Here is a 21,203-nt window from a genome sequence, read left to right on the forward strand (position 1 = left end):
CCCCCTACCAGTTCTGTTGTGGCGACTCCAGACGGTTGCCTAGCACGCTGGGTCCCCCTCCTTCACTGCTGTCTGAGTCTGAGCCCCACACAGCACCTTTGGCTCTGAGCTCTGGCATCTTCAACTTCTCTTTGTGGTTGAGAACCCTCTAGTTGTTCCCAACAGTAAGTTAGGAATTCCAGTTTTTGTCATCCCTCAGTGTGATTAAACCTATGTGATTTTGCTTGTCTTTAATCCCCCATATATTGGGTGTCTCCTTCCCACCCTTGGCTTCTACCCCTTCTACCACATGTCACCATGGCTGTGTGTCTTCCCTCTTTATCGGATCTGAGGGCAGAACGTACCCTCACGGAAATCAACCAGGAGCTTCGGTTGCAGCTGGCAAAGTACAAGCAGGACTTCAGGGACCTCACAGAGAAATTCCTCATATCCCAAGCTACTTCTTACTCCCTGGCCAACCAGCTGCAGAAATACAGTAAGTCTTCGAGGTCATGATCACCAAAGCAATGAACGATCACTGTCTTCCCTCTAAGACACTGTAAGTCTCCAGGATTGGTCTCCTTTCCCCTTTGTCGTTCTGAGTTCCATTCTGACCACAATCCAGGAAAGGTAGTAGTGGCTCTTTTGCCTTCAGTGTCCTGAGGCTGGGAAAACTGAGGCACAAGGACTGGAGGCCTTTTCCAAGTTTGCAGTGATGTGTAGGGTGAGATTAGAGTTAAAATCCCAGACAGTGATTCCTGGTGCAGGCACAGGAGTGCCTGTGTCTCTCAGGAGCAAGCTAAGCTGTGTGGACTGGAGTCTTTTCTGTTCTGTATCGGATCCTGCATGCCTCTTGGCTGAACCTCTAAGCTAATGAACTCCATCAGTTCGAGGTTCCCTGAGGTTCCATTGGCAAAGCCCTGTGCCAGTTACCCTGGGGTAACATGTGGTTAGACCCTGTAAGAAGGAGGGGATAGGATTTAAAGGAGCTTAAGGATGAGTCTGCTTCTCATTGAAACCATGGTTTCTGTGATGCCATCAAGACAGAGACTCCCTGGTGAGAAGGAAGCTGTGCTTTCTGAGTGTGCACGTTCTCCTTCCTGAGTCCAAGAAAGCCATGTGACTCTGTGGCAAGATTGAAGGTGTTTCTGGTGAAAGCAGACAATCTGCCCTTTCCTCCCTCTCCCAACTTGAGCTGGGGAATCTTTGGTGATACAGGTTGACCAGGCGTCCAGGGGAACCTGAGTCTGTGCTATAAGATGTGTGACCAACATGAGGATGATGGTAAGTGGAGGAGATCACCAGCCCCAGTAAAAACCCAGGCAGAGTGTGAGGAGCCCTTTGCACTCACAGTCAGCCTGGCAATTGGAATCATTTTTGCCTGTTCAGTAAGAGGGGCCCGGCGTAAGGACGGAAGTCAAGACCAGGGTACATGCACAACAAGGGCATGAGAGGAATCTTGACAACGTGTGTGTGTGTCACTTTCCTACAGTCATTTTCAATGAAGCGATGAGGGAGTCAATGACAAATGACAGACACAGAGACAAGTAAGGGGTAAAGCCTCCTATTTAAGAAAGTGAAAGGATGAGCTTTGGGGAAAGGACAAACTAAGTTTTATTTACACCACTACTTATTATAGTAACAAAATTCTAGGAAAGAAACTGTGAGGCTGGTGAAGAAGAAATGTCTCACCAGGACCCTGGTGTGGAGGTCACCAGAGCACAGTGGAAAGACATGGACTCCGGGCCAGGCTTCCTGGGCTCACCTCCCTGCTGGGAACCTTCCTGTGTCTCTGTTTCCTCCTGTGTCTGTGTGGTGCTGTAGTAGTAAGTATTGTTTGAGTTGTAGCGAGTGCTGAGTAAATCTGACAAAGCCCTGACAGTCGTGCCCGGCTCAGTGTAAATACACTTAGTTCATAGCTCTACTGTTCCTAATAACACAGACTTTCTCAGTGTTTGGCATATCTCTTTAGGTCCTTTGGTTTCATGTATTCTATTTCACACAAGTGTGTCCAGGTGAGTTTTATACCTTGAGACCCTTGTTCGTTCCTGAAATCCCAGCACGAGGGAACTAGCGGTCCTATAGTCCTAGGGGCCTTCCTGACCACACAGGAATCGCCACCCCAGGCCCTGCTCAGGGTCTCACCTAAGAGGCTGCAGGTCTTGGTTCAGTGGCCCAGGATTCAGGGTCTGTCTCAGGAGATGTGAATTCTGACTTTGTCAAAGGGCAGTTCATCCTGTCTATTTACATTCTGTGCCTAGGAGCTTCTCTTTCCTCACCTCTACAATGGGGAGTAACCTCGGTTCAGACGCTGAGGAATCAGATGTGGAAATCTCTCCATTGAGACTGGAGGAGGAGTTACATCCAGCACTGAGGTGGCCCGTCCTCCTCCCTTGAAGGCAGTGACCACAGCAGCAAGGCCAGCTTTCCCTGAGGCAGTGTCTCTCTTTCCTCAGAGTGTGAAGCATGTAAGGACATCGTTGAATCTGTGCTGGGGGAGAAGCTGCTGTTTGAGGTGCGGAGGCCAGCAGAGAAGCTGGCAGAGAAGCCAACGCTTGATAAAAGGCTGAGGTAAGGAGGGCAGGGATGATCACGGTAAGCACAGGGCACAATATTATAAAATAGGTGGAGAACACCAGTTGGTGAATTATGGATTCCAATTGTATTCAGGAAGTAATTTACTTTGCTTTTACATAAACTACTGACTTGAATCTCATTGTGAATTCACTACATCCAAGTGAACCGGGGGCACTCGGCTCATTCACAATGTTGCGCAATCAATACCTTATTTGCCTTTAAACCGCACCCCCTCCTGACTGACCACATCCTGGAATCCTTCCTTGAGTCTGTCGTTCTTACATTCTTTCCAATTCACACCAGCTTCAGGTGCCCACACTCTATATCTGGCTGTGTGCCATTCACTGGACAGTACTTTGTGTTTGCACATTAAAAATACAGAAAATACTTTGTGTATTCTTTAATGAAAATGGGCATGACTGAGTGGCCGAGTGAGAAACTGAATAGATATCTTCATGGTGCAGGTTTAGGAAGACGTTGATGCATGCATGAGCATTCAGTAGTGTCTGACTCTTTATGATCCCATGGACTTAGCCCACCAGGCTCCTCTGTCCATAAAGTTTCCAGGCAAGAATACTGGGATGGGTTGCCATTTCCTGCTCCAGGGAATGTTCCCAACTCAGGGATCAAACCTGCCTCTCTTGTGTTTCCTGAATTGTCAGTCAGATTCTTTACCAGCTGAGCCACCAGGGAAGACATAAGGTTATCTTTACACAAGGACAAGATGAGTGAAATGTCACAAAATCTTACAGGAGTACTTTCTGATACAGAGGAAACCTTTGTTTACCTTCTTTCTCTTTGACACAGGCCAGTCATCACATACGGAGTAGGAAATGGCAACCCACTCCAGAATTCTTGCCAGGATAACCCGATGGGCTGAGGAGACTGGTGCACTATAGTCCATGGGGTCGCAAGAGCCGGACACGACTGAGTGACTGAGCCAGTCATCAGATATGTGCCAGAATTCTGTTTCGAGGTCTCCTTGGGGATGTTCTCACAGAAATCCCTAACCGTCTTTCATCTAAGTCTTTGCCTTTTACACTTGCATCTCCTATTCCACCTAGGACGTGTGCCACACTAATTCGAAGTCAGGCAAGAGAGCTGACCCAGTTACGGCAGACACTACAGGATGGGAAAGATGACTCTGTCCTGCTCAAGCAGCACCTCGAGGACCTCCTCACCCGCAATGACCCGGACAGCCACCAGGGGCAGGGCTTCCGAGAGAGCCTGTCTGAGGTGTACCGACTGGCCAAGCGCCTTGCCTGCAAGCTCAGCCCAGGTGAGGGGGCCACAGACCCTGATAGCACTGATCCTCTCCTAGGTCCCCAGTTGATAAGGTGAACACCTCCACTGGGAATGTTTATCAGATTTCCTGTTTCGTGTCCTATTTGGGGCTATGTAGGAGCAGGATTGTCTAAGGGGACAGAGGAGAAGTGCACAGAGTGGAGGTCATCGTATCCCAACGGTCTGCTTCCTTCCTGATGGACCATGGCCACTGGGGCAGGAGGCAACATCCAGCCAGCATTAAGGCACAGAAAGGAGAAGGTGACAGGAGGCAGCTTGTTAGAGTCAATAGCGCCCTAGACAAAGCTTGAAGTTCCCAGGTTCCAGGCTGAGTGCTGTGTTCATAACTATGTGAGAATGATTACTTTTCCTTATGTTAGTAACTGTTCTCATCTGTAAAGTGGATGAAATAATCTGTTGATGGTAGCTATAGTGATGAAATTTTGGAATATTTACAAATACACTGCAGAAAAAAGAAAGCCCTTCACTTTGTGGTGCTGGATAAGGTACTTGATAGAGTTGGACTGGCATTGGGAAAATAGTTTAAACTGGAGCACTCACTTTCCCTAGAGAGACTTTTCCAGATAACATGCAAAAGCCACCTTGAAGAGCCAGGATGTTCCCAGATGGATGGATGTGGGACATTGTTGTTCTCCTTAGAGAAAGGAGGGCATCTTGTGAGACCTGAGAAGGTTTATAGAGCCTGTGTCTTTGGCAGAATTTGTGGCAGGATGGATGACACCTTTGTAGAAGTAGAAATGGAAGGTGGGCAATGTGAGGTGATATAAGGAAGAAAAGACAATTTAAATGTTTGCCCAATTTCAAGCAGAAGGTGCCCTGAAGATGATCTACCAGTTTAGAAACAGACTGCCTGCTGGATCAGAAATCCATGCTTGGGCAGTTGTTTAAAGACAATGCATTAAAACTTCCATACAGTACTAACTCATACATAGATATTTATGACTCTGTGACTATATGAGTCCCTGTGATTGTAGTGGGTGAAGTGAATAGAAGCTGACTGGACACTTCTGATTTTGTTTGCAGAAATGTATGAAGATGAAGAGGATGAACAAGCACAAGAAAAACTAACCCCCAGGTAACAATTAACTATAAGTTCAGTTCAGTCACTCAGTCATGTCCGACTCTTTGTGACCCCATGGACTACAGCACACCAGGCCACCCTGTGCATCACCAACTCCCGGAGTTTACTCAAACTCATGTCCATCGAGTCGGTGATGCTATCCAGCCATCTCATCCTCTGTCGTCCCTTTCTCCTCCCTCCTTCAGTCTTTTGTAGCATCAGAGTCTTTTCAAATGAGTCAGCTCTTCACATCAGGTGGCCAAATTATTGAAGTTTCAGCTTCAACATCAGTTTTTCCAATGACTATTCAGGACTGATTTCCTTTGGGATGGATTGATTGGATCTCCTTGCAGACCAAGGGACTCTCAAGAGTCTTCTCCAACACCACAGTTCAAAAGCATCAATTCTTTGGTGCTCAGCTCTCTTTATAGTGCAACTCTCACATCCATACATAACTACTGGAAAACCATAGCCTTGATTACATGGAACTTTGTTGGCAAAGCAATGTCTCCGCTTTTCAATATGTTGTCTTTGGTCGTAACTTTTCTTCCAAGGAGTATGTGTCTTTTAATTTCATTGCTGCAGTCACCATCTGCAGTGATTTTGGAGCCCCCCATAATAAGTCTGGCACTGGTTCCACTGTCTCCCGATCTATTTGCCATGAAGTGATGGGACCAGATGCCATGGTCTTAGTTTTCTGAATGTTGACCTTTAGCCAACTTTTTCACTCTCCTCTTTGACTTTCATCAAGAGGCACTTCAGTTCTTCTTCACTTTCTGCCATAAGGGTGGTGTCATCTGCATATCTGAGGTTATTGATATTTCTCCTGGCAATCTTTATTGCAGCTTGTGCTTTGCCCAGCCCAGCGTTTCTCATGATGTACTCTGCATGTAAGTTAAAGAAGCAGGGTGACAATATACAGCCTTGACCTACTCCATTTCCTAAATGGAACTAGTCCATTCCATATCCAGTTCTCTAACTATTACTTCCTGACCTGCATACAGATTTTTCAAGAGGCAGGTCAGGTGGTCTGGTATTCCCATCTCTTTCAATATTTTCCACAGTTTGTGGTGATGCACACAAAGTCTTTGGCATAGTCAATAAAGCAGAAATAGATGTTTTTCTGGAACACTAGTCCTTTTTCCATGATCCAGCAGATGTTGGCAATTTGATCTCTGGTTCTGCTGCTTTTTCCAAATCCAGCTTGAACATCTGGAAGTTCACAGTTCATGTATAGCTGCAGCCTGGCTTGGAGAATTTTGAGCATTTCTTTACTAGCGTGTGAGATGAGTGCAATTGTGGGATAGTTTGAGAATTCTTTGGCATTGCCTATCTTTGGGATTGGAATGAAAACTGACCTTTTCCAGTCCTGTGGCCACTGCTGAGTTTTCCAAAATGTTGGAATATTGAGTGCAGCACTTTCACCGCATTATCTTTTAGGATTTGAAAGGGCTCACCTGGAATTCCATCACCTCCACCAGCTTTGTTTATAGTGATGCTTCCTAAGGCCCACTTGACTTCACATTCCAGGATGTCTGGCTCTAGGTGAGTGATCACACCATCGTGGTTATCTGGATCGTGAAACTCTTTTGTATAGTTCTTCTGTGTATTCTTGCCACCTCTTCTTAATATCTTCTGCTCTGTGAGGTCCATACCACTTCTGTCCTTTATTGAGCCCATCTTTGCATGAAATATTCCCTTCGTATCTCTCATTTTCTTGAAGAGATCTCTAGTCTTTCCCATTCTATTGTTTTCCTCTGTTTCTTTGCATGGATCACTGAGGAAGGCTTTCTTATCTCTCCTTGCTATTCTTTGGAACTCTGCATTCAAATGGGAATATCTTTCCTTTTCTCCTTTGCATTTCGCTTCTCTTCTTTTCACAGTGATTTGTAATGCCTCCTCAGACAGCCATTTTGGTTTTTTGCATTTGTTTTTCTTGGGGATGGTGCTGATCCCTGTCTCCTGTACAATGTCACAAACCTCTGTCCATAGTTCATCAGGCACTCTATCAGATCTAGTCCTGTAAATCTATTTTTCACCTCCACTGTATAATCATAAGGGATTTGATTTAGGTCATACCTGAATGATCAAGTGGTTTTCCCTACTTGCTTCAATTTAAGTCTGAACTTGGCAATAAGGAGTTCATGATCTGAGCCACAGTCAACTTCCGGTCTTCTTCTTGCTGACTGTATAGAACATCTCCACCTTTGGCTGCAAAGAATATATTCAATCTGATTTTGGTTTGACCATCTGGTGATGTCCATGTGTAGAGTCTTCTCTTGTGTTGTTGGAAGAGGGTGTTTGTTATGTCCAGTGCATTCTCTTGGCAAAACTCTATTAGCCTTTGCCCTGCTTCATTCTGTACTCCAAGGCCAAATTTGCCTATTACGCCAGATGTTTCTTGATTTCCTACTTTTGCATTCCAGTCCCCTATAATGAAAAGGACATCTTTTATGGGTGTTAGTTCTAGAAGGTCTTGTAGGTCTTCCTAAAATTTTTCAACTCAGCTTCTTCGGTATTACTGGCCGGGGCATAGACTTGGATTCTGGGATATTGAATGGTTTGCCTTGGAAATGAACAGAGATCATTCTTTCATTTTTGAGACTGCATCCAAGTACTGCATTTCGGACTCTTTTGGTAACTATCATGGCTATTCCGTTTCTTCTAAAGGATTCTTGCCCACAGTAGTAGATATAATAGTCATCTGAGTTAAATTCACCTATTGCAGTCCATTTTAGGTCGCTGACTCCTAAAATGTTGTTCACTCTTGCCACCTCCTGTTGGACCACTTCCAATTTGCCTTGAAACACAAACCTAACATTCCAGGTTCCTATGCAATATTGTTCTTTACAGCATCAGACCTTGCTTCCCATCACCAGTCACATCCACAACTGGATATTGTTTTTGCTTTGAATCCGTGTCTGCATTCTTTCTGGAGTTATTTGTCCACTGATCTCCAGGAGCATATTGGGCACCTACCCACCTGGGGAGTTCATCTTTCAGTGTCCTATCTTTTTGCCTTTTCATTCTGTTCATGGGGTTCTCAAGGCAAGAATACTGAAGTGGCTTTACTATTGCCTTCTGCAGTGGACCACATTTTGTCAGAACTCTCACCATGACCCTACACAGCATGGCTCACAGTGAAAGCTGTGAGCTTTCACAATGCAAGCTACAGGTTTCATTGAGTTAGACAAGGCTGTGGACCATGTGATTAGATTGGGTAGTTTTCTGTGATTGTGGTTTTCCATCTGTCTATCAGGAGCTGGTAATGTGTAGGGAAAATATGGACAGGGTCACACAAGAACAATAAGTACCTCAAGAGAGTCACATGCCGGAAGTGCTTATGGTGTAATTGACTTCACTCAACCCACATGGAAATGTCCCTGTAGCTTGGTTGTCTGCTGTCTCTGTGCTACTTGTATGTGTGACCCAAGGCGAATGCAGCACCCTTAGGATTTCATATACACACAGAGAGCGTCTGTTCTCTTCTAAAGCAAGTCCAAGTGAGATAAATATTTGTACACAGTTGTCTTAGATCCTTGGAAGGAAGGTAACTAGCAACAGAATTAGTAAAGAAGCAACTAGAAAAATTAAACACCAGGACAACTGTCCAAAAAAAAAAAATTGGTAGTCTGTGACAATAGTAAGTGAAAGAGGCCTTGGAGGACTTTCAGTTCCTAAAGTGAAGGTAGAACATCTCAGAGAGTCTATAAGCTTTAATATCTGCATTCGCTTCACTGTGCATACTCAGTTGCTCAGTTGTTTCTGAATCTCTGTGACCCCCACGGACTGGAGCATGCCAGGCTCCTCTGTCCATTGCATTTTCCCATAGAGAATACTGGATGGAGATTGCCATTTCCTTCTCCAAGGGATCTTCCTGATCCAGGGTTCAATGCCACATCTCTGCATTGTCAGGCAGATTCTTTACCACTGAGCCACTGGGGAAGCCCTTATTCACTTGGCTACTTCATCTTAAATTCAACATGGCTTAGGACCCGGGGGAAGCACTTGGTGTGGAAGTTCATTTGTGCTTCCTGTTCCTGAAAGGACCACCCTGGGATGGTTGAGTCTCCTTCCTCATCAGAGCTTTGTGGCCGGTATGTAGGGTACCTGCTTGTCCCCCTCTCCCATCCCCAGACAGACACACTCTGCTTCATATAAGAGAGGACAGTTCCTTCTCTCTTTAAGGGGCCTGCTCCTTTCCTCTCTGTGACCACTCCCCATGCCTCCTGTCAAAACCAACCAGAATGGCTTGGGGTCAGATCTTCTTCATTGAATTTTCTGTCATTCCTTTCCCATCTGACACAGCATGGAGCTGCAGGAGGTTGAAAAGAGGGAAGTGCCTGAAGAATCCAAGGGTGAATGTGGTTTGATGCCTTCAAGTCTCCAAGGAAGTTCTGACAGCCACCAGCCTTACAGTGATGACAAATTTAAATTTAATGAACTGGAAGTAGACCTTGGTCAGGATGGAGCCTGTGGTTGCTCTCATGCTAAAGAAGATGAAATTCCAACCAAAATCTCAGGTAGCCCCCATATTATTTCCCCTCACAAGCTCTGTAGACCAAAGAAGGTCATCTCTGAGGACAGGTTGCATAGACACATCTCAGTTGAAACCAGGAAAAAGGGTCTATTCTGGAACACAGACATCAGGTGGGTCAGGGAGCTTGCATTCTTCTTTTTGCTCCGGGCTTGTCTCTGTCATCCTGACCCCAGTGTCAGGCATTTGACCCAGATCACTTGTGACAACTCTCAACCACCTCAGCTGGAAATCCACAGGAGGGGTCTGTCAGAACTAGTTTGGAGCCAGTGTGTTGTTCCCTGCAATGATCTAATTTTTGTAAATGTTCCTGGCCTCTCCACAAATGATGACAGACCTGCCTCTTTATAAGGAGAGGTGATTTCCAGGTTTTGTTTTACTGCTCTCAGCCCCAGTCTCCCTTTTCTCGATGTTGGCAGGTCTTAGCTAAGATGTTATCTGACACCAAGACAGAGACAACTGTACCATTGCCTTGCTTGGATGTTTCCATGAAGCAAGGCTGGGCTCTGGCAGTTCCTCCAGCTTCAAATGCCATGGTTTCTGTGTAGCACCAAAGATGCCTTTTGATTTGGGGGTTAATACAATTCACTGGGCTTCCCTGCTGGCTCAGATGGGAAAGAATCTGCCCGCAGTGCGGGAGACCCAGGTTCAATCCCTGCATCATGAAGATCCTCTGGAGACGAGAATGGCACCCACTCTAGTATTCTTGTGTGGAGAATTCCATGGACAGAGGAGCCTGGTGGGCTGTAGTCCATGCGGTCACAAAGAGACGGACACTACTGAGTGGCTAACGCTTTCACAATTCCCCTGTCACTCTAGTCTCAAGTATAAATTCCTCTAAACCATCAACAACCACATAATCTGATGGGACTAAGCAGTACTATAGAAACAATCTAGAAAATAACTCAGCTCATTTTCTAGCATCTCTGTGGAAAATACATTTTTAAGTGCTTATACAGACTCAGAACAAAGGATGTTGGGAGAGATACCAGATCAAGCAGCAAATTTCCTCAATGGGTCTGGACGCAGTCCAGTCTAATTCTCATAAGACTTAAGTGTCCTAGAATATCTTTGCTAAAGAATTATGTTCTTACAATGAAAATATTAATGTCCTTGTTGTATATGTGTTTACTGAGTAGATATGTGTGAGGTCTGATTTGCTTATTATGACCTGCTTTCTCTGAATTTCCTACTAGACAATGAAAATGATCACAAGCAAGTGAGTGGACAAGAGCTCACATTTCCCAGGTAATTTGAAGATCTGTGGGCTGTGAATGTCAGTGGTGACCGCAGGAGACCTCAGATCCAGAGAAAAGTAGAAAGTTCTCTGTGTAACTCTTTCATCTATTCATTCAACTGCAATTATCTCGTTCACAGGGTTGTCATTTATGTTTCTCAAGTTTGTGCATTTCAGTTTTTTAATCCTTCAAGTTTAGCAGTGGACAGTGAGCTGACCCAGGTGGAATAACTAAACCTGGGATTCCCGTACTCATGAGTTTTCTCCTGAGTGGTTAAAGGAGGGGGAGATCCTATGGGTCTTACACTGGTTTGGCATCAGTATGTTGGTAAATACTGTATTTCAAGGGAAGAAAATATAATGATATTCACATTACAATAAAATATTGAAAAAACAGTTCTTGAAGGCAGAATGTCTAGTCTATAACTCCTTTTTCTCCAACTCTGAAAAACTGATTTTGAAGCTGTATTTGTGCAAATAAAAATTTTAATTGAATGGAAGAGTCCAAACTCAAACAAATCTTTAACTTCTTAAAAGCTGTGTTCACTTGGACACAGGATATCCAGATCAACACAATGTGTGCAGAAAAGTCTGAACCACTGTCCCGGTCCTCTGTGAGTGCTGGGGGTCAGGACGTCAGCGTGCAGGGAAAATCCGTCTCCTCCTTCAACCGCTAGTTGTGTGCCCAGTGACCAGAGTACCTGCTGGCTCTCTCCCACCCCATGGCAGCCACCCTCCACTCCACATCAGGAGGAGTTACTTCCCTCCTTAAGGGGACTGCGCTTTTGCTTTCTGTGACCACTCCCAATGCCTGTCATCAAAATCAGCCAGATAGCGTGGGGTCGAATCCTCTCAACCTTCTGTCATCCCTTCTCCATCTGGCACAGCGTGAACCTGCAGGATGATGAAGAGAAGGTGGTGTTCCAGCAATCCCAGGATGAGTGTGTTTCAGTACCTTCAACTCTGCGGGAAGGTTCTGCCTGCAACCAGCCTTCCAGTGATGGGGAATTTGCATTTGATGAAGAGAATGTGGCGTCTGCCGTGGATGGAGCCTGTGGCTGCTCTCAAGCTGAAGAGGATGAAATTCCAACTGGTCTCCCAGGTAGTCTTCAATGTGTCTGCTAGTCTACTCTGGGAGAATTATCCCCTTTGATAGACCCTGGGCTTACATACTGAAGCCTGATTTGAACCAGACTCTATATCTGCATTTAAAATAAGACATTCTATGAACGATCTTTTCTAAGTTTCCTGTCATAGTGGTCCCTGTGGTAAACCACTCTGCCCAAGGCGGTCCTGCCAGACGCACGTGTACCTCGGCAGTTGTGGCACAGGAGGTGCCTCTCAGGCTTCCTAATTTTGAATGAACCTCTCATCTCACGTGAAATGCTCTAACTTTCATTTCTGGGTAACGTCCCTGAGTTCCTGCACCTGTCCAAGGCTGTTGGCCGTCTTGTTTATACCTTTGGAGATCTCACTACTTTGGTTCACTTCTACCAACCCATGGTCTCTCTCTTTTCCTTTGACTTACCTTGTTCGAAGTCTTCTGAAACCAGAAGGTAAGCCACACTGTCTTCTTTTGGTATGTTTCTCTGAGGTAAGGCAGGGCTGGAACTTCCCAACCTGATGAATGGCCACTGTTTGCAGCTTTGAGATTCATTTGACTTGATGGTGTGTGGATTCCACTCCCATTATATCTCAGTGTGTAATCACTTATCCCATTAATAAACAACATTTCAGATGAAAAAAGCCTGAGTGTTACAGCAGGCTGAGGATGTAGCTAAGTTGTTCCCCAAGAACTGTGGGGAAAAGGATGTATTTAGCTGTTTGCACAGACTCAGGACCAGGATACTCTGCCAATGACATATCATATCAAGGACATTCGTCCAATGGCTCAAGAAGGAAACCCAGTGCCTTCTTATGAGGCTCTTTCTAGGGCCTCCTGTATTATTTCTGTCTCAATAGCCTGTTACCACATTGTGAAGACAGGCACAGGATTGGGCGTTTTTGAAAGGTATTTGCCTGATATAACTCTTCTTTTAATTTATTTGCAGAAAACCAGAATGATCACGATGACCTGAAAAGCCCAGAGGTGGTTGCCCCGAGGTAAGTTTGCATATCTGTGGGCTCCTATACAGTGATGACACCTGCAGACCTCTGATCCAGGGAAAAACAGAAAGTGCTGAATATATTGTGTCGTCACTTTTGCCCACCACTATTATCCTATTTCATAATGTTCTCTGCTTTCACTGTGGTACTTCTATTGTTTCCCATTTCTTATTTACTTGTCAAGTTTAAATCCCAAGTCCGTTGACCCAGGTGAACTAAGTCAGAGTGCTGTTTTTGCACTCAATTTTTATATCAGGTGTGGTTTACAGAGTGAGATGCATATCTGCTTTCTGTTTGGTGTTAGCATGCTGGCATGAGTGCCATAGTGATGTCAATGCAATGTGAATGGAAGTGTGAGAGCCAGTGTTCTCTGTCCCTGTATGTGAGGCGTGACTGTACCATCAGAGGGAATTCAGTCTGTTCATCAGCCTGTTATTTGGCCAGAGCACTGAGCACCTACTGCTCTTTCTCTCTTCTGCCCTGTAAAATGTCGCTGTGTCTCACGCACGTAACAGAGTTTTCTCTCTCTAATGGATCAGACCCTTGACGTGCTTCACCACTCAAACATTCCATCAAATCCAGATAGGATTCTACAGTTTCTCCTCAGTCTTGGCTTAATCTTTTGCCCTCCCTCCCCCACCACGTTCAGCAGACCGCTGCCACAGATGAGGGAGAACGGTGTCCCACAGGACTCTCTGGATGCATACTATCTGACTTACTCGGTTCTTCCTGACCTGTCAGACTCCTTCTGGCCTTATAGGAGCAATGCCATCTTCTCACCTGAGGACGTGGATGTCTCTTATGCCCGGGATGTAACCAGTGAGTATTTTCTTGTGATAGACCTCCACCTGGATGCCCAGGTAGACTCTGTATTCTTTGTACTCCTTGCCTCTGGGGTGCTGAGATTTGTCATCCCTGTTGGAAGCTCTGTAGACAGTGATTTGAATCAGACTCTGTGGTAGAGTTTTAAGTACAGACATCAGGTGGGTCTGGGAGCTGTGCTGTCTTCTTCATTCAGGTGAAGCCTATGGGTCAGGCCCCAAGTTAGATCATGGACCCACGGCTGGTGCAACACACTGACTCACTTGTATGTGTGCAGGGGTCCGGAGATGACTGTATTTTTCCTGATTCCTATGCAATGTCTCCACTTGCCCACAATGCTCCCACTTCCATACCCAGTTGTCCCTTGAACTTCCGTGCCTTTCAGAGGTGCTCACAGCCGTAGGTATTTGTTGCTTCCCTGGTGTCACTGCTGTCATCCCCAGGGTTTGTCTCCTCTAAATTGCTCGTTTACTTAGCAAGCCAATCATCTGGACCCCAGAATGCAAAGAGCCTCCCATCACCTTGCTTGTATGTTTCCATGAAGCAAGGCAGAGCCCTGGCATTTTCCCACCCCATGAATGACTGCAGGTTCTGTGTAACAACTAGGATTCGTGTGATTCGAGGTTTTCTTCATTCCACTCATCATTCTGCTAAGGCAGTCAGCATATGATGAGAAAAGCCTGAGTATTACAGTATTCTGCCAGAATGCAGGTGGGCTATTCCCCAGACTCCGTGGGGAAGATGAATCTTTAACTTTTTACTCAGTCTTGGAAGAGAATTCTGTGGTGAGGATATACCAGGGCATGGAGATCTTGCCTGATGGCACAGGAAAGCAAACCAAGGAGAGTCTGAGATCCTTGAGGCATCTGGAATATCCTTCTTAAAAGCCTAGCATCAAAAAAAAAAAAAGCCTATCATCTCACTGCTGATATTGTTGTCCCTGTGGCAGAATACTGGACACTGGACACTGGATTATTAATTTACACAGTGAGATCTGCTAAGTGTTTCTCAACTTCTCTGAATTTATCCATAGAAAATCTTGCTGATCTTGAGGACAAGGAAGATCAAGACATCATCTCTTCTAGGTAACCATGGAGAAACATGGGTCTAACATCAGTGGTGACACCTGGTCATCTCACATGCAGGGGAATCGGAAAGTGCTGAACATGCCTATTTCTTCCATTCAGACAACCACAAATTGTCCCTGTAACAAGGTTGTCTGTTTTCACCCTTTATGAATCCCTCTCAATTATAGTAAATTGCAGTCAGTTGCAGAGAAGGCAATGGCACCCCACTCCAGTACTCTTGCCTGGAAAATCCCATGGATGGAGAAGCCTGGTAGGCTGCAGTCCGTGGGGTCGCTGAGAGTCGGACACGACTGAGTGACTTAGCAGCAGCAGCAGCAGTCAGTTGAAGCAGGGCTACTGATCAGCCACAGGATTTCTTGTACTCCTCTGTTTTCTCCTTTTTATTAAAACCAGCATGCAATACTTAGCTGCCTCTGTCACTCTGGGTTACGACCTTGGCAGGTATTTCATGGCAAAGAAAGTAACTAGGAAAAAAAGTCATGTCACATTGCATATTTGAAAAATTGGTCTTGCAAATGCAAGATTTCTAGGAGTCTATTATGCTGCCAGAGCTGGTGTTCATTTGTATGCAGCATGTAAATTTCAACAAAACTTATGTTGTATTTGAAGTCTCCTTGATGTTCTAAGGACGTGTGTGACACGACTATGTGTCCTGGGGTGGCTCATCTCCTTCCTTCTGAACTCATTTCTTCTCTGTGCTCAGAGCATCTCATGCTCACTCTCCCTCACTCTCTCTCTTTCCCTTTGCAAGCGCCCTCAGGCCCCAGATGGGAGTTGTAGGGGGTGGGGATTGTTATACCTCCCTCTAAGAGGACTCCCATTTGTGTTTTGCAACCTATCCCTTAACCCTCCCATCAAAACCAGCTATGGCTCCAGGTTGACTAATCCCTCTTGTTTAACCATCTGCTCTCCCAACCCCACAACTCTCAGTGTGGAGCAGCTGGTGGTAGAAGAGAATGAAGTCCAGCCGGACTCACTGGATGAATGTTATCTGGCTGCTTCTGTTGGCCATCATCTGGCAGGCTCCTGTCATCCTTATAGAAGTGCCTCCTTCCCAACAGAGAGAAGAGAAGTTTTCTTGGCTCTAGATGTAAACGGTGAGTACTCCCAGGCAGGTTCTTAGGCTCAGGTTGATTAGAACTATGTTCTCAGTTTTAATTTTTAGAAGGCATCACGAGCCTTTGCATTCTTCTTGCCCCAGACTGCCCTCTGTCACCTGAACTCATCTCATCAGCACAGCCTTGTGGTAGCAAATCAGACCAGAGAGGGCAAGTGGAGGGATAAGGGCAGAATCTGAGCTACCACTGTCTCACCTGCAGGAATTTGTATAACAGAGCTCTTTTTATCAAGATAAGAATCCTTATAGTCATGAAATTTTGTTGCTAATTTTATTTCTTGAATAGTTTCTGGCAAGCTCTCTGGCTTTGCATTCATGATTGCAGTCTGCTCCATATTTGTAATGAATGTTATATTGTTCCCCACTCCAGATTCTTACCCCTGGGCTGCCTACCTCCCTCTGAAGCATTTAGATACGTGATTGTGAACATCAAATCTGCCGATACCCTGTAATTTCCATGAAGCCAAATATCTGTCTCTGTTGTTCCATCCTCTAGAAACTCCTGTGTGTTTCATCCTTTGTGCAGCAAAAAAGACTCTTCCATGTGTGGGTTATAGTTTCAATGTTTTACACAATCTCAGTGGTATAATCTCACAGAAACTATCCATAAGCTGTGTATATGATAGGGGTATTGACCTAATTTATGAGCCAGGTCTCCTTGGGTAGCAGTTCATAGGGTGTGGAAATTAAAACCTAGTATGAAATCCTTTTGGGCTATTTTTTATTTTGTACTTTTTCTTTAGGAGATGCATTTTTATTGTTAGGACTTTGACTCATAAGATCATCTTGATAAACGAGGAGAAACTCCATTATGTATCAGACTATATCTGACTTCTTTAAAAATGATATTGGGCATATACATGCTGTCCGTCAGTCAGTTGGTGCCTTTTCACATTGAAGCAGTTTCTTTCTTATTTCCCATTCTTCCCTGAGGAGCAGAGAAGCAAAGGTTTTCTCAGGATCACAGTAGTTCACAAACCAGAAAGGGAACACACGGTTATCGTGTGCCTGTTGTCTGCCAGCCTCCTTACTAAGCGAGCTCCAAGTGCACCACAACCCCTTCAGCCTCCCAGGCACCCTCTCAGGGAGCTGTGGTGCCTCATGGTGGAGCCCAGGGCACTGAGGCTCAGCGAGGTGCCTTCACTTGCCCCGGCTTCCTGGCCACTGGCAGGTGGGACACTGATCTCTCCTGGGCCTGACTCCCTGGCTCTGGCTGTGTCCTCTCCTCTTAGCAGTTGGACCATCAGTGACTAAGAGAGGATGTTGCTCACCTTTTCCTCTTTGCCCTGAACCAAATCATTTGCAACTATCTTAATCTTCAACAGAAGTTGCCAGAGGGTTGCAGAGAACCCTGTGGTCCCTCACGCAGATCTGCCAGCTCCCAAACCCTCTGTGCACTCTGTCCCAGGACCAGAGCCAGTGGCTCCTGCAGCCCCTCCAGGTGGAGCCACAGCTCCTCAGGGCTCTCTGGAGAATCAGCCAGGATGAGAGTCCACGCCTCTCTGCACCTCCTGCCCCCAGGTCACCTGCTGTCATGACGGGTCCAGGTAGACTTTGAATTTGGCTGTGCTGAAGCCATTACAAAACTGTGGAGCTCTATCTCAGAAGCACTGACAGCCGGGTGTGGGTTCCTGTGAAGAGGATGAGTGAGGCTCAGCCATGTGTCTCAGATGTGTGTTTGGGATGTGTGTGATATGGCCCAGGCCTGGAAGTCCATTGTTCACGATGGGCCAGGAAAGGCCACATCCCCACAGATGGATTGAGATGAGTGAATAGAATATCTAATCTATGCAGGGATCCATCCTGTGTCTTGATTCTCATGATAACCCGAGGACAGTGTGGATAGCTATTATGCAGCCATGTGGGTACAAGTCATCAGCTCTACCCCGTCCTCTCTGTACAAGGAGAAACCCTGCAGAAACAACACAAACACTTGATTTTTAAATTACAAGTTGATCTTCTATGGAGGCTTTTTCCCACACTAACAATAATGGGCAGTATTATTGATGTTTGATAAAATGTTTGGTTATTTTATATTCTGTCAATGCAGAGAATATTCCAAGCATAGCTTTAATAAAACCCCATTCTCAAGAAAAGACAAATAAAATTAGATGATGAAATTACACAATGACAATTAAAAACAATCCTAGACATTGATTCAAAATAACATTGGAGAATAAGAGGATATGTAGTTTTGACAGTTCTTTCAACCACCAAACATTGTACAAGGATTTGCCCTTCAGCCCAAATGAATTATCATAAAATCTGATTAAGTGTCCTAAAATATGATGATTAGTGATTAATGAACTTTGCCTAGTGGAAATATGAAGGGCACACCAGACTGAGAGAAGTGCTTCTAGAAAAAGCCCTGGAAGCTCACAGAGGCTCCTGGTACAGGCCTGGGGTCAGAAGGGGGCCAGCCTGAGTCCTGGGAGGATTTGCAGTGGGAGTTGTGGGAAGTGATGTTGCAGAAGAAAGAGGGACTAGAAGACAGGAGCACTGGAAAGGCGGGTGAGGAGGTTAGATTTGTGTAGCAGGGAAGGGAGGATGAATTTCCGTAAACTGAGGAGCATGTGATGAACCAGGATTGGGGGGTGATAAGACAGGTGAGCTTTGAGAGTGTGGAGAGGACTGAATCAGAGAAAGCAGTTAGAAGGAGGTTGGATGAATCTTTGATGAGAGTCAGACACAGATGCTCTCTGGAAGACTAAGAGATAACAGGCACATGAGAGACAGTTACAGAAACACACCTTGTGAGGGTGGGGATGCATAAGCAGGTGAGAGGAGAGCCCCCTGCAGTGTAGAGCAGCCCTGGGGGCTGTGACCTCACATGAGCCTGACCTGGACCGGATGAGGGTACTTCACGTCTTTGATTAGCCCATGTTCTGAGGATATGTACTCATTTCACAGTAGAAACATAAGCAGATTTCATTAGCAGCACTGTCCAGGCACCAGTGGAGGGACGTGTATTGAAGGAGTATACGTATATTATCTCTCTAACGAGACACATTCCTTTGAACTGTATCCTGAAAAACTGGGATATATTTGATCCCCAGGGCTTAAAGGAAACACACCTGGTCTCCCTATGTGATGCTGCATGGCCACGGTATCCATTGGAGGAGGGTGAACTGTGGCCAGTTGGAGGGTCTGTTAAGTATAATACTGTTCTACAATTAGACCAGTTCTGTAAGGAACAAGGGAAATGGGTAGAAGCAATGGCAACCCACTCCAGTACTCTTTCCTGGAAAATCCCATGGACGGAGGAGCCTGGTAGGCTGCTGTCCATGGGGTCGCTAAGAGTCGGGCATAATGAGCGACTTCACTTTCATTTTTCACTTTCATGCACTGGAGAAGGAAATGGCAACCCACTCCAGTGTTCTTGCCTGGAGAATCCCAGGGACAGAGGAGCCTACTGGGCCGCCGTCTATGGGGTCGAATAGAGTCAGACACGACTGAAGCGACTTAGCATAGCATCAAAGAGACACAACGGTGTTCCCAACAGGGTCTCAGCCCTCTCCTCTACTAGTTCTAGTTGCTAATACCATCCATCCCCACTCTGCCCCATGTGGGAATAGAGTTTATTCTGTATATACAAGTACGGGTAAGTGGAAGGGTAGACAAAATTTTAAGCAAGGAAGTTCAAAAGGGTCTGGAATGTACTGTATTTTCTCAGCTCAACTTCTAGTGGTACCTGAAGCCTTCAGGCCAAATGTCTCTCCCTGTTCTTTTATTCCTGTGGGTATATATTAACAACTCTTTCTCCCCCATGCCTAGAGGCCTGTCTAGAACCTTCTCTCTAGGCTACAAGACTAAGGCTAATAACAGAACAAGAGGCTTGACCCCCTGTGTCACCCAAACCCTCTAGACTCAAGTGGGTGATTTCTCATTTCAAGAAATTGCAGCCTAGCCCCTGCCTTCTCAGCACCCCAGTCACAGCCATAAATATGGCATCTTCTTCACACCGATGTCTGCTTTTGCTGTCTGGGGTATTGGGTGGTTTCACTCATGGGCTGGGACAGCAGAAATGGGAGTCTGGGAGGGCTTAGCAAGAAAAAGCTTCCATTGGTCCTACTGAACCCTCTTTTACTTTCAGGGGACACCTGGGAGGACTGTCACCGGGGACCTGTGAGTTTCCCAGGGTCAGAGGTGCCAACTTCACAGGCACAGCTTCAGGAAAGCACCCACGTGACTGACTGTCTGCAGTGGCAGCTGGACCAGCATTTCGACTGTGGTGACAGCAAAGCCATGCTTGGTCTTTCTTCCACCAACTGGGGCTTTACCTCCAACCCTGATTCTGGAAACCAAGGACCACTCTTTCTAGGTAAGAAAGAAAAGGGGATTAGGAAGCTCTGGTCCATGTGCTGGTCGTCACAAAGCTGTGGATGGAGGAGGCAGTGGGCCTCTCCCACGCCCGCTGTCGGCCCAGTTGAAACCTCTGACGCTCTAACAGCGTCAGGTGATCAAGAGCCTGGACTTAGGACCAGCTCAGCCTCAGGCCCTGGTTCTGAAAATTCTTGCTTGTTTAACTGAGCCAAGTTATTTATCTTCCTAGGTCTTTGCCTCTCTGTCCCTCATCTGAACTCTTGAAAAATTCTATCTCCTTTGCATATTGTTGGGAATCTTAAACAATATAATGTCCAGGGCATCTGATTCACTAAAATTTCTTTGATAACCACTATGAATATACAATATCTAAGTATTGTGTCTTTCTGGTGCTTTAACACTTATAAAACGATTGCACAATCGTTGTTTCCTCTACAGTAGCATGAACTTTATAGTCTCCACTTTCTCTACACCCCATCTTCCCTTGCTTCCTTAGAAAGGTAGCTTGGCCAATATTTTCCTCTCCTTTCAACATCCGTCATCAAGGCAATTTACTCCTGTTGGGTGCGCTCAGTAACAGTGTATTAGCAACATTCAACAGGAGTGTAAACATTGGCCCTGCAACTCAGTCCCATGTTTGCTTTTCATATCCAGTTTCTTTTCCTTATTTTTCCCTCATTTTAAAATAAAGGGCTACCCTCATTCTTGAAGTGCACCCATCAGTCTCTTTTATGACACTCCATTTAATTCATTCTTTCCACTCATCTCCATGTCCGTCTCCTCTGGGTCCACCTCTGTTCAAATTTCCTTAAAAGAGCTTCCAGACCCTCACATCCATTTCGTCTGGGACGTATTCATCCTTACCCTGCACCGCTCTCCACATCCTCCACTGGAGCCCAGGGCCGCCCGGTGCTCATCCCCCAGGCTGTGGCCTCATCTGAGGAATGAGGAGAGACCCACGTCCTCAGGCGGAGCTGAGATGAGAAGGAGCCCCCTTGTGGCAGCATGGAGAGTCTCAAGGGAAGTGCTCAGGGAGGGCAGGGATGCAGAGC

At 45.8% G+C, this 21,203-nt stretch overlaps 1 protein-coding gene across 1 annotated transcript; it reads left to right on the forward strand.

Annotated features, from left to right (window-relative positions):
- The first annotated feature begins 297 nt into the window (after positions 1-297).
- LOC104983740 (neuroblastoma breakpoint family member 4-like) lies at positions 298-20,275 on the forward strand. The gene is made up of 13 exons (XM_010833263.1): positions 298-475; positions 2,436-2,550; positions 3,621-3,835; positions 4,885-4,936; positions 9,230-9,381; positions 10,655-10,706; positions 11,583-11,797; positions 12,747-12,798; positions 13,451-13,620; positions 14,657-14,708; positions 15,642-15,808; positions 19,922-20,149; positions 20,205-20,275. The coding sequence occupies exons 1-13, from the start codon at positions 298-300 to the stop codon at positions 20,273-20,275; spliced, it is 1,719 nt and encodes a 572-aa protein (XP_010831565.1).
- The last annotated feature ends 928 nt before the right edge of the window (positions 20,276-21,203 follow it).

This window comes from Bison bison, unplaced genomic scaffold, assembly GCF_000754665.1.
Source record: "Bison bison bison isolate TAMUID 2011002044 unplaced genomic scaffold, Bison_UMD1.0 scf7180017863325, whole genome shotgun sequence".
In the NCBI taxonomy this organism is placed as follows: domain Eukaryota; kingdom Metazoa; phylum Chordata; class Mammalia; order Artiodactyla; family Bovidae; genus Bison; species Bison bison.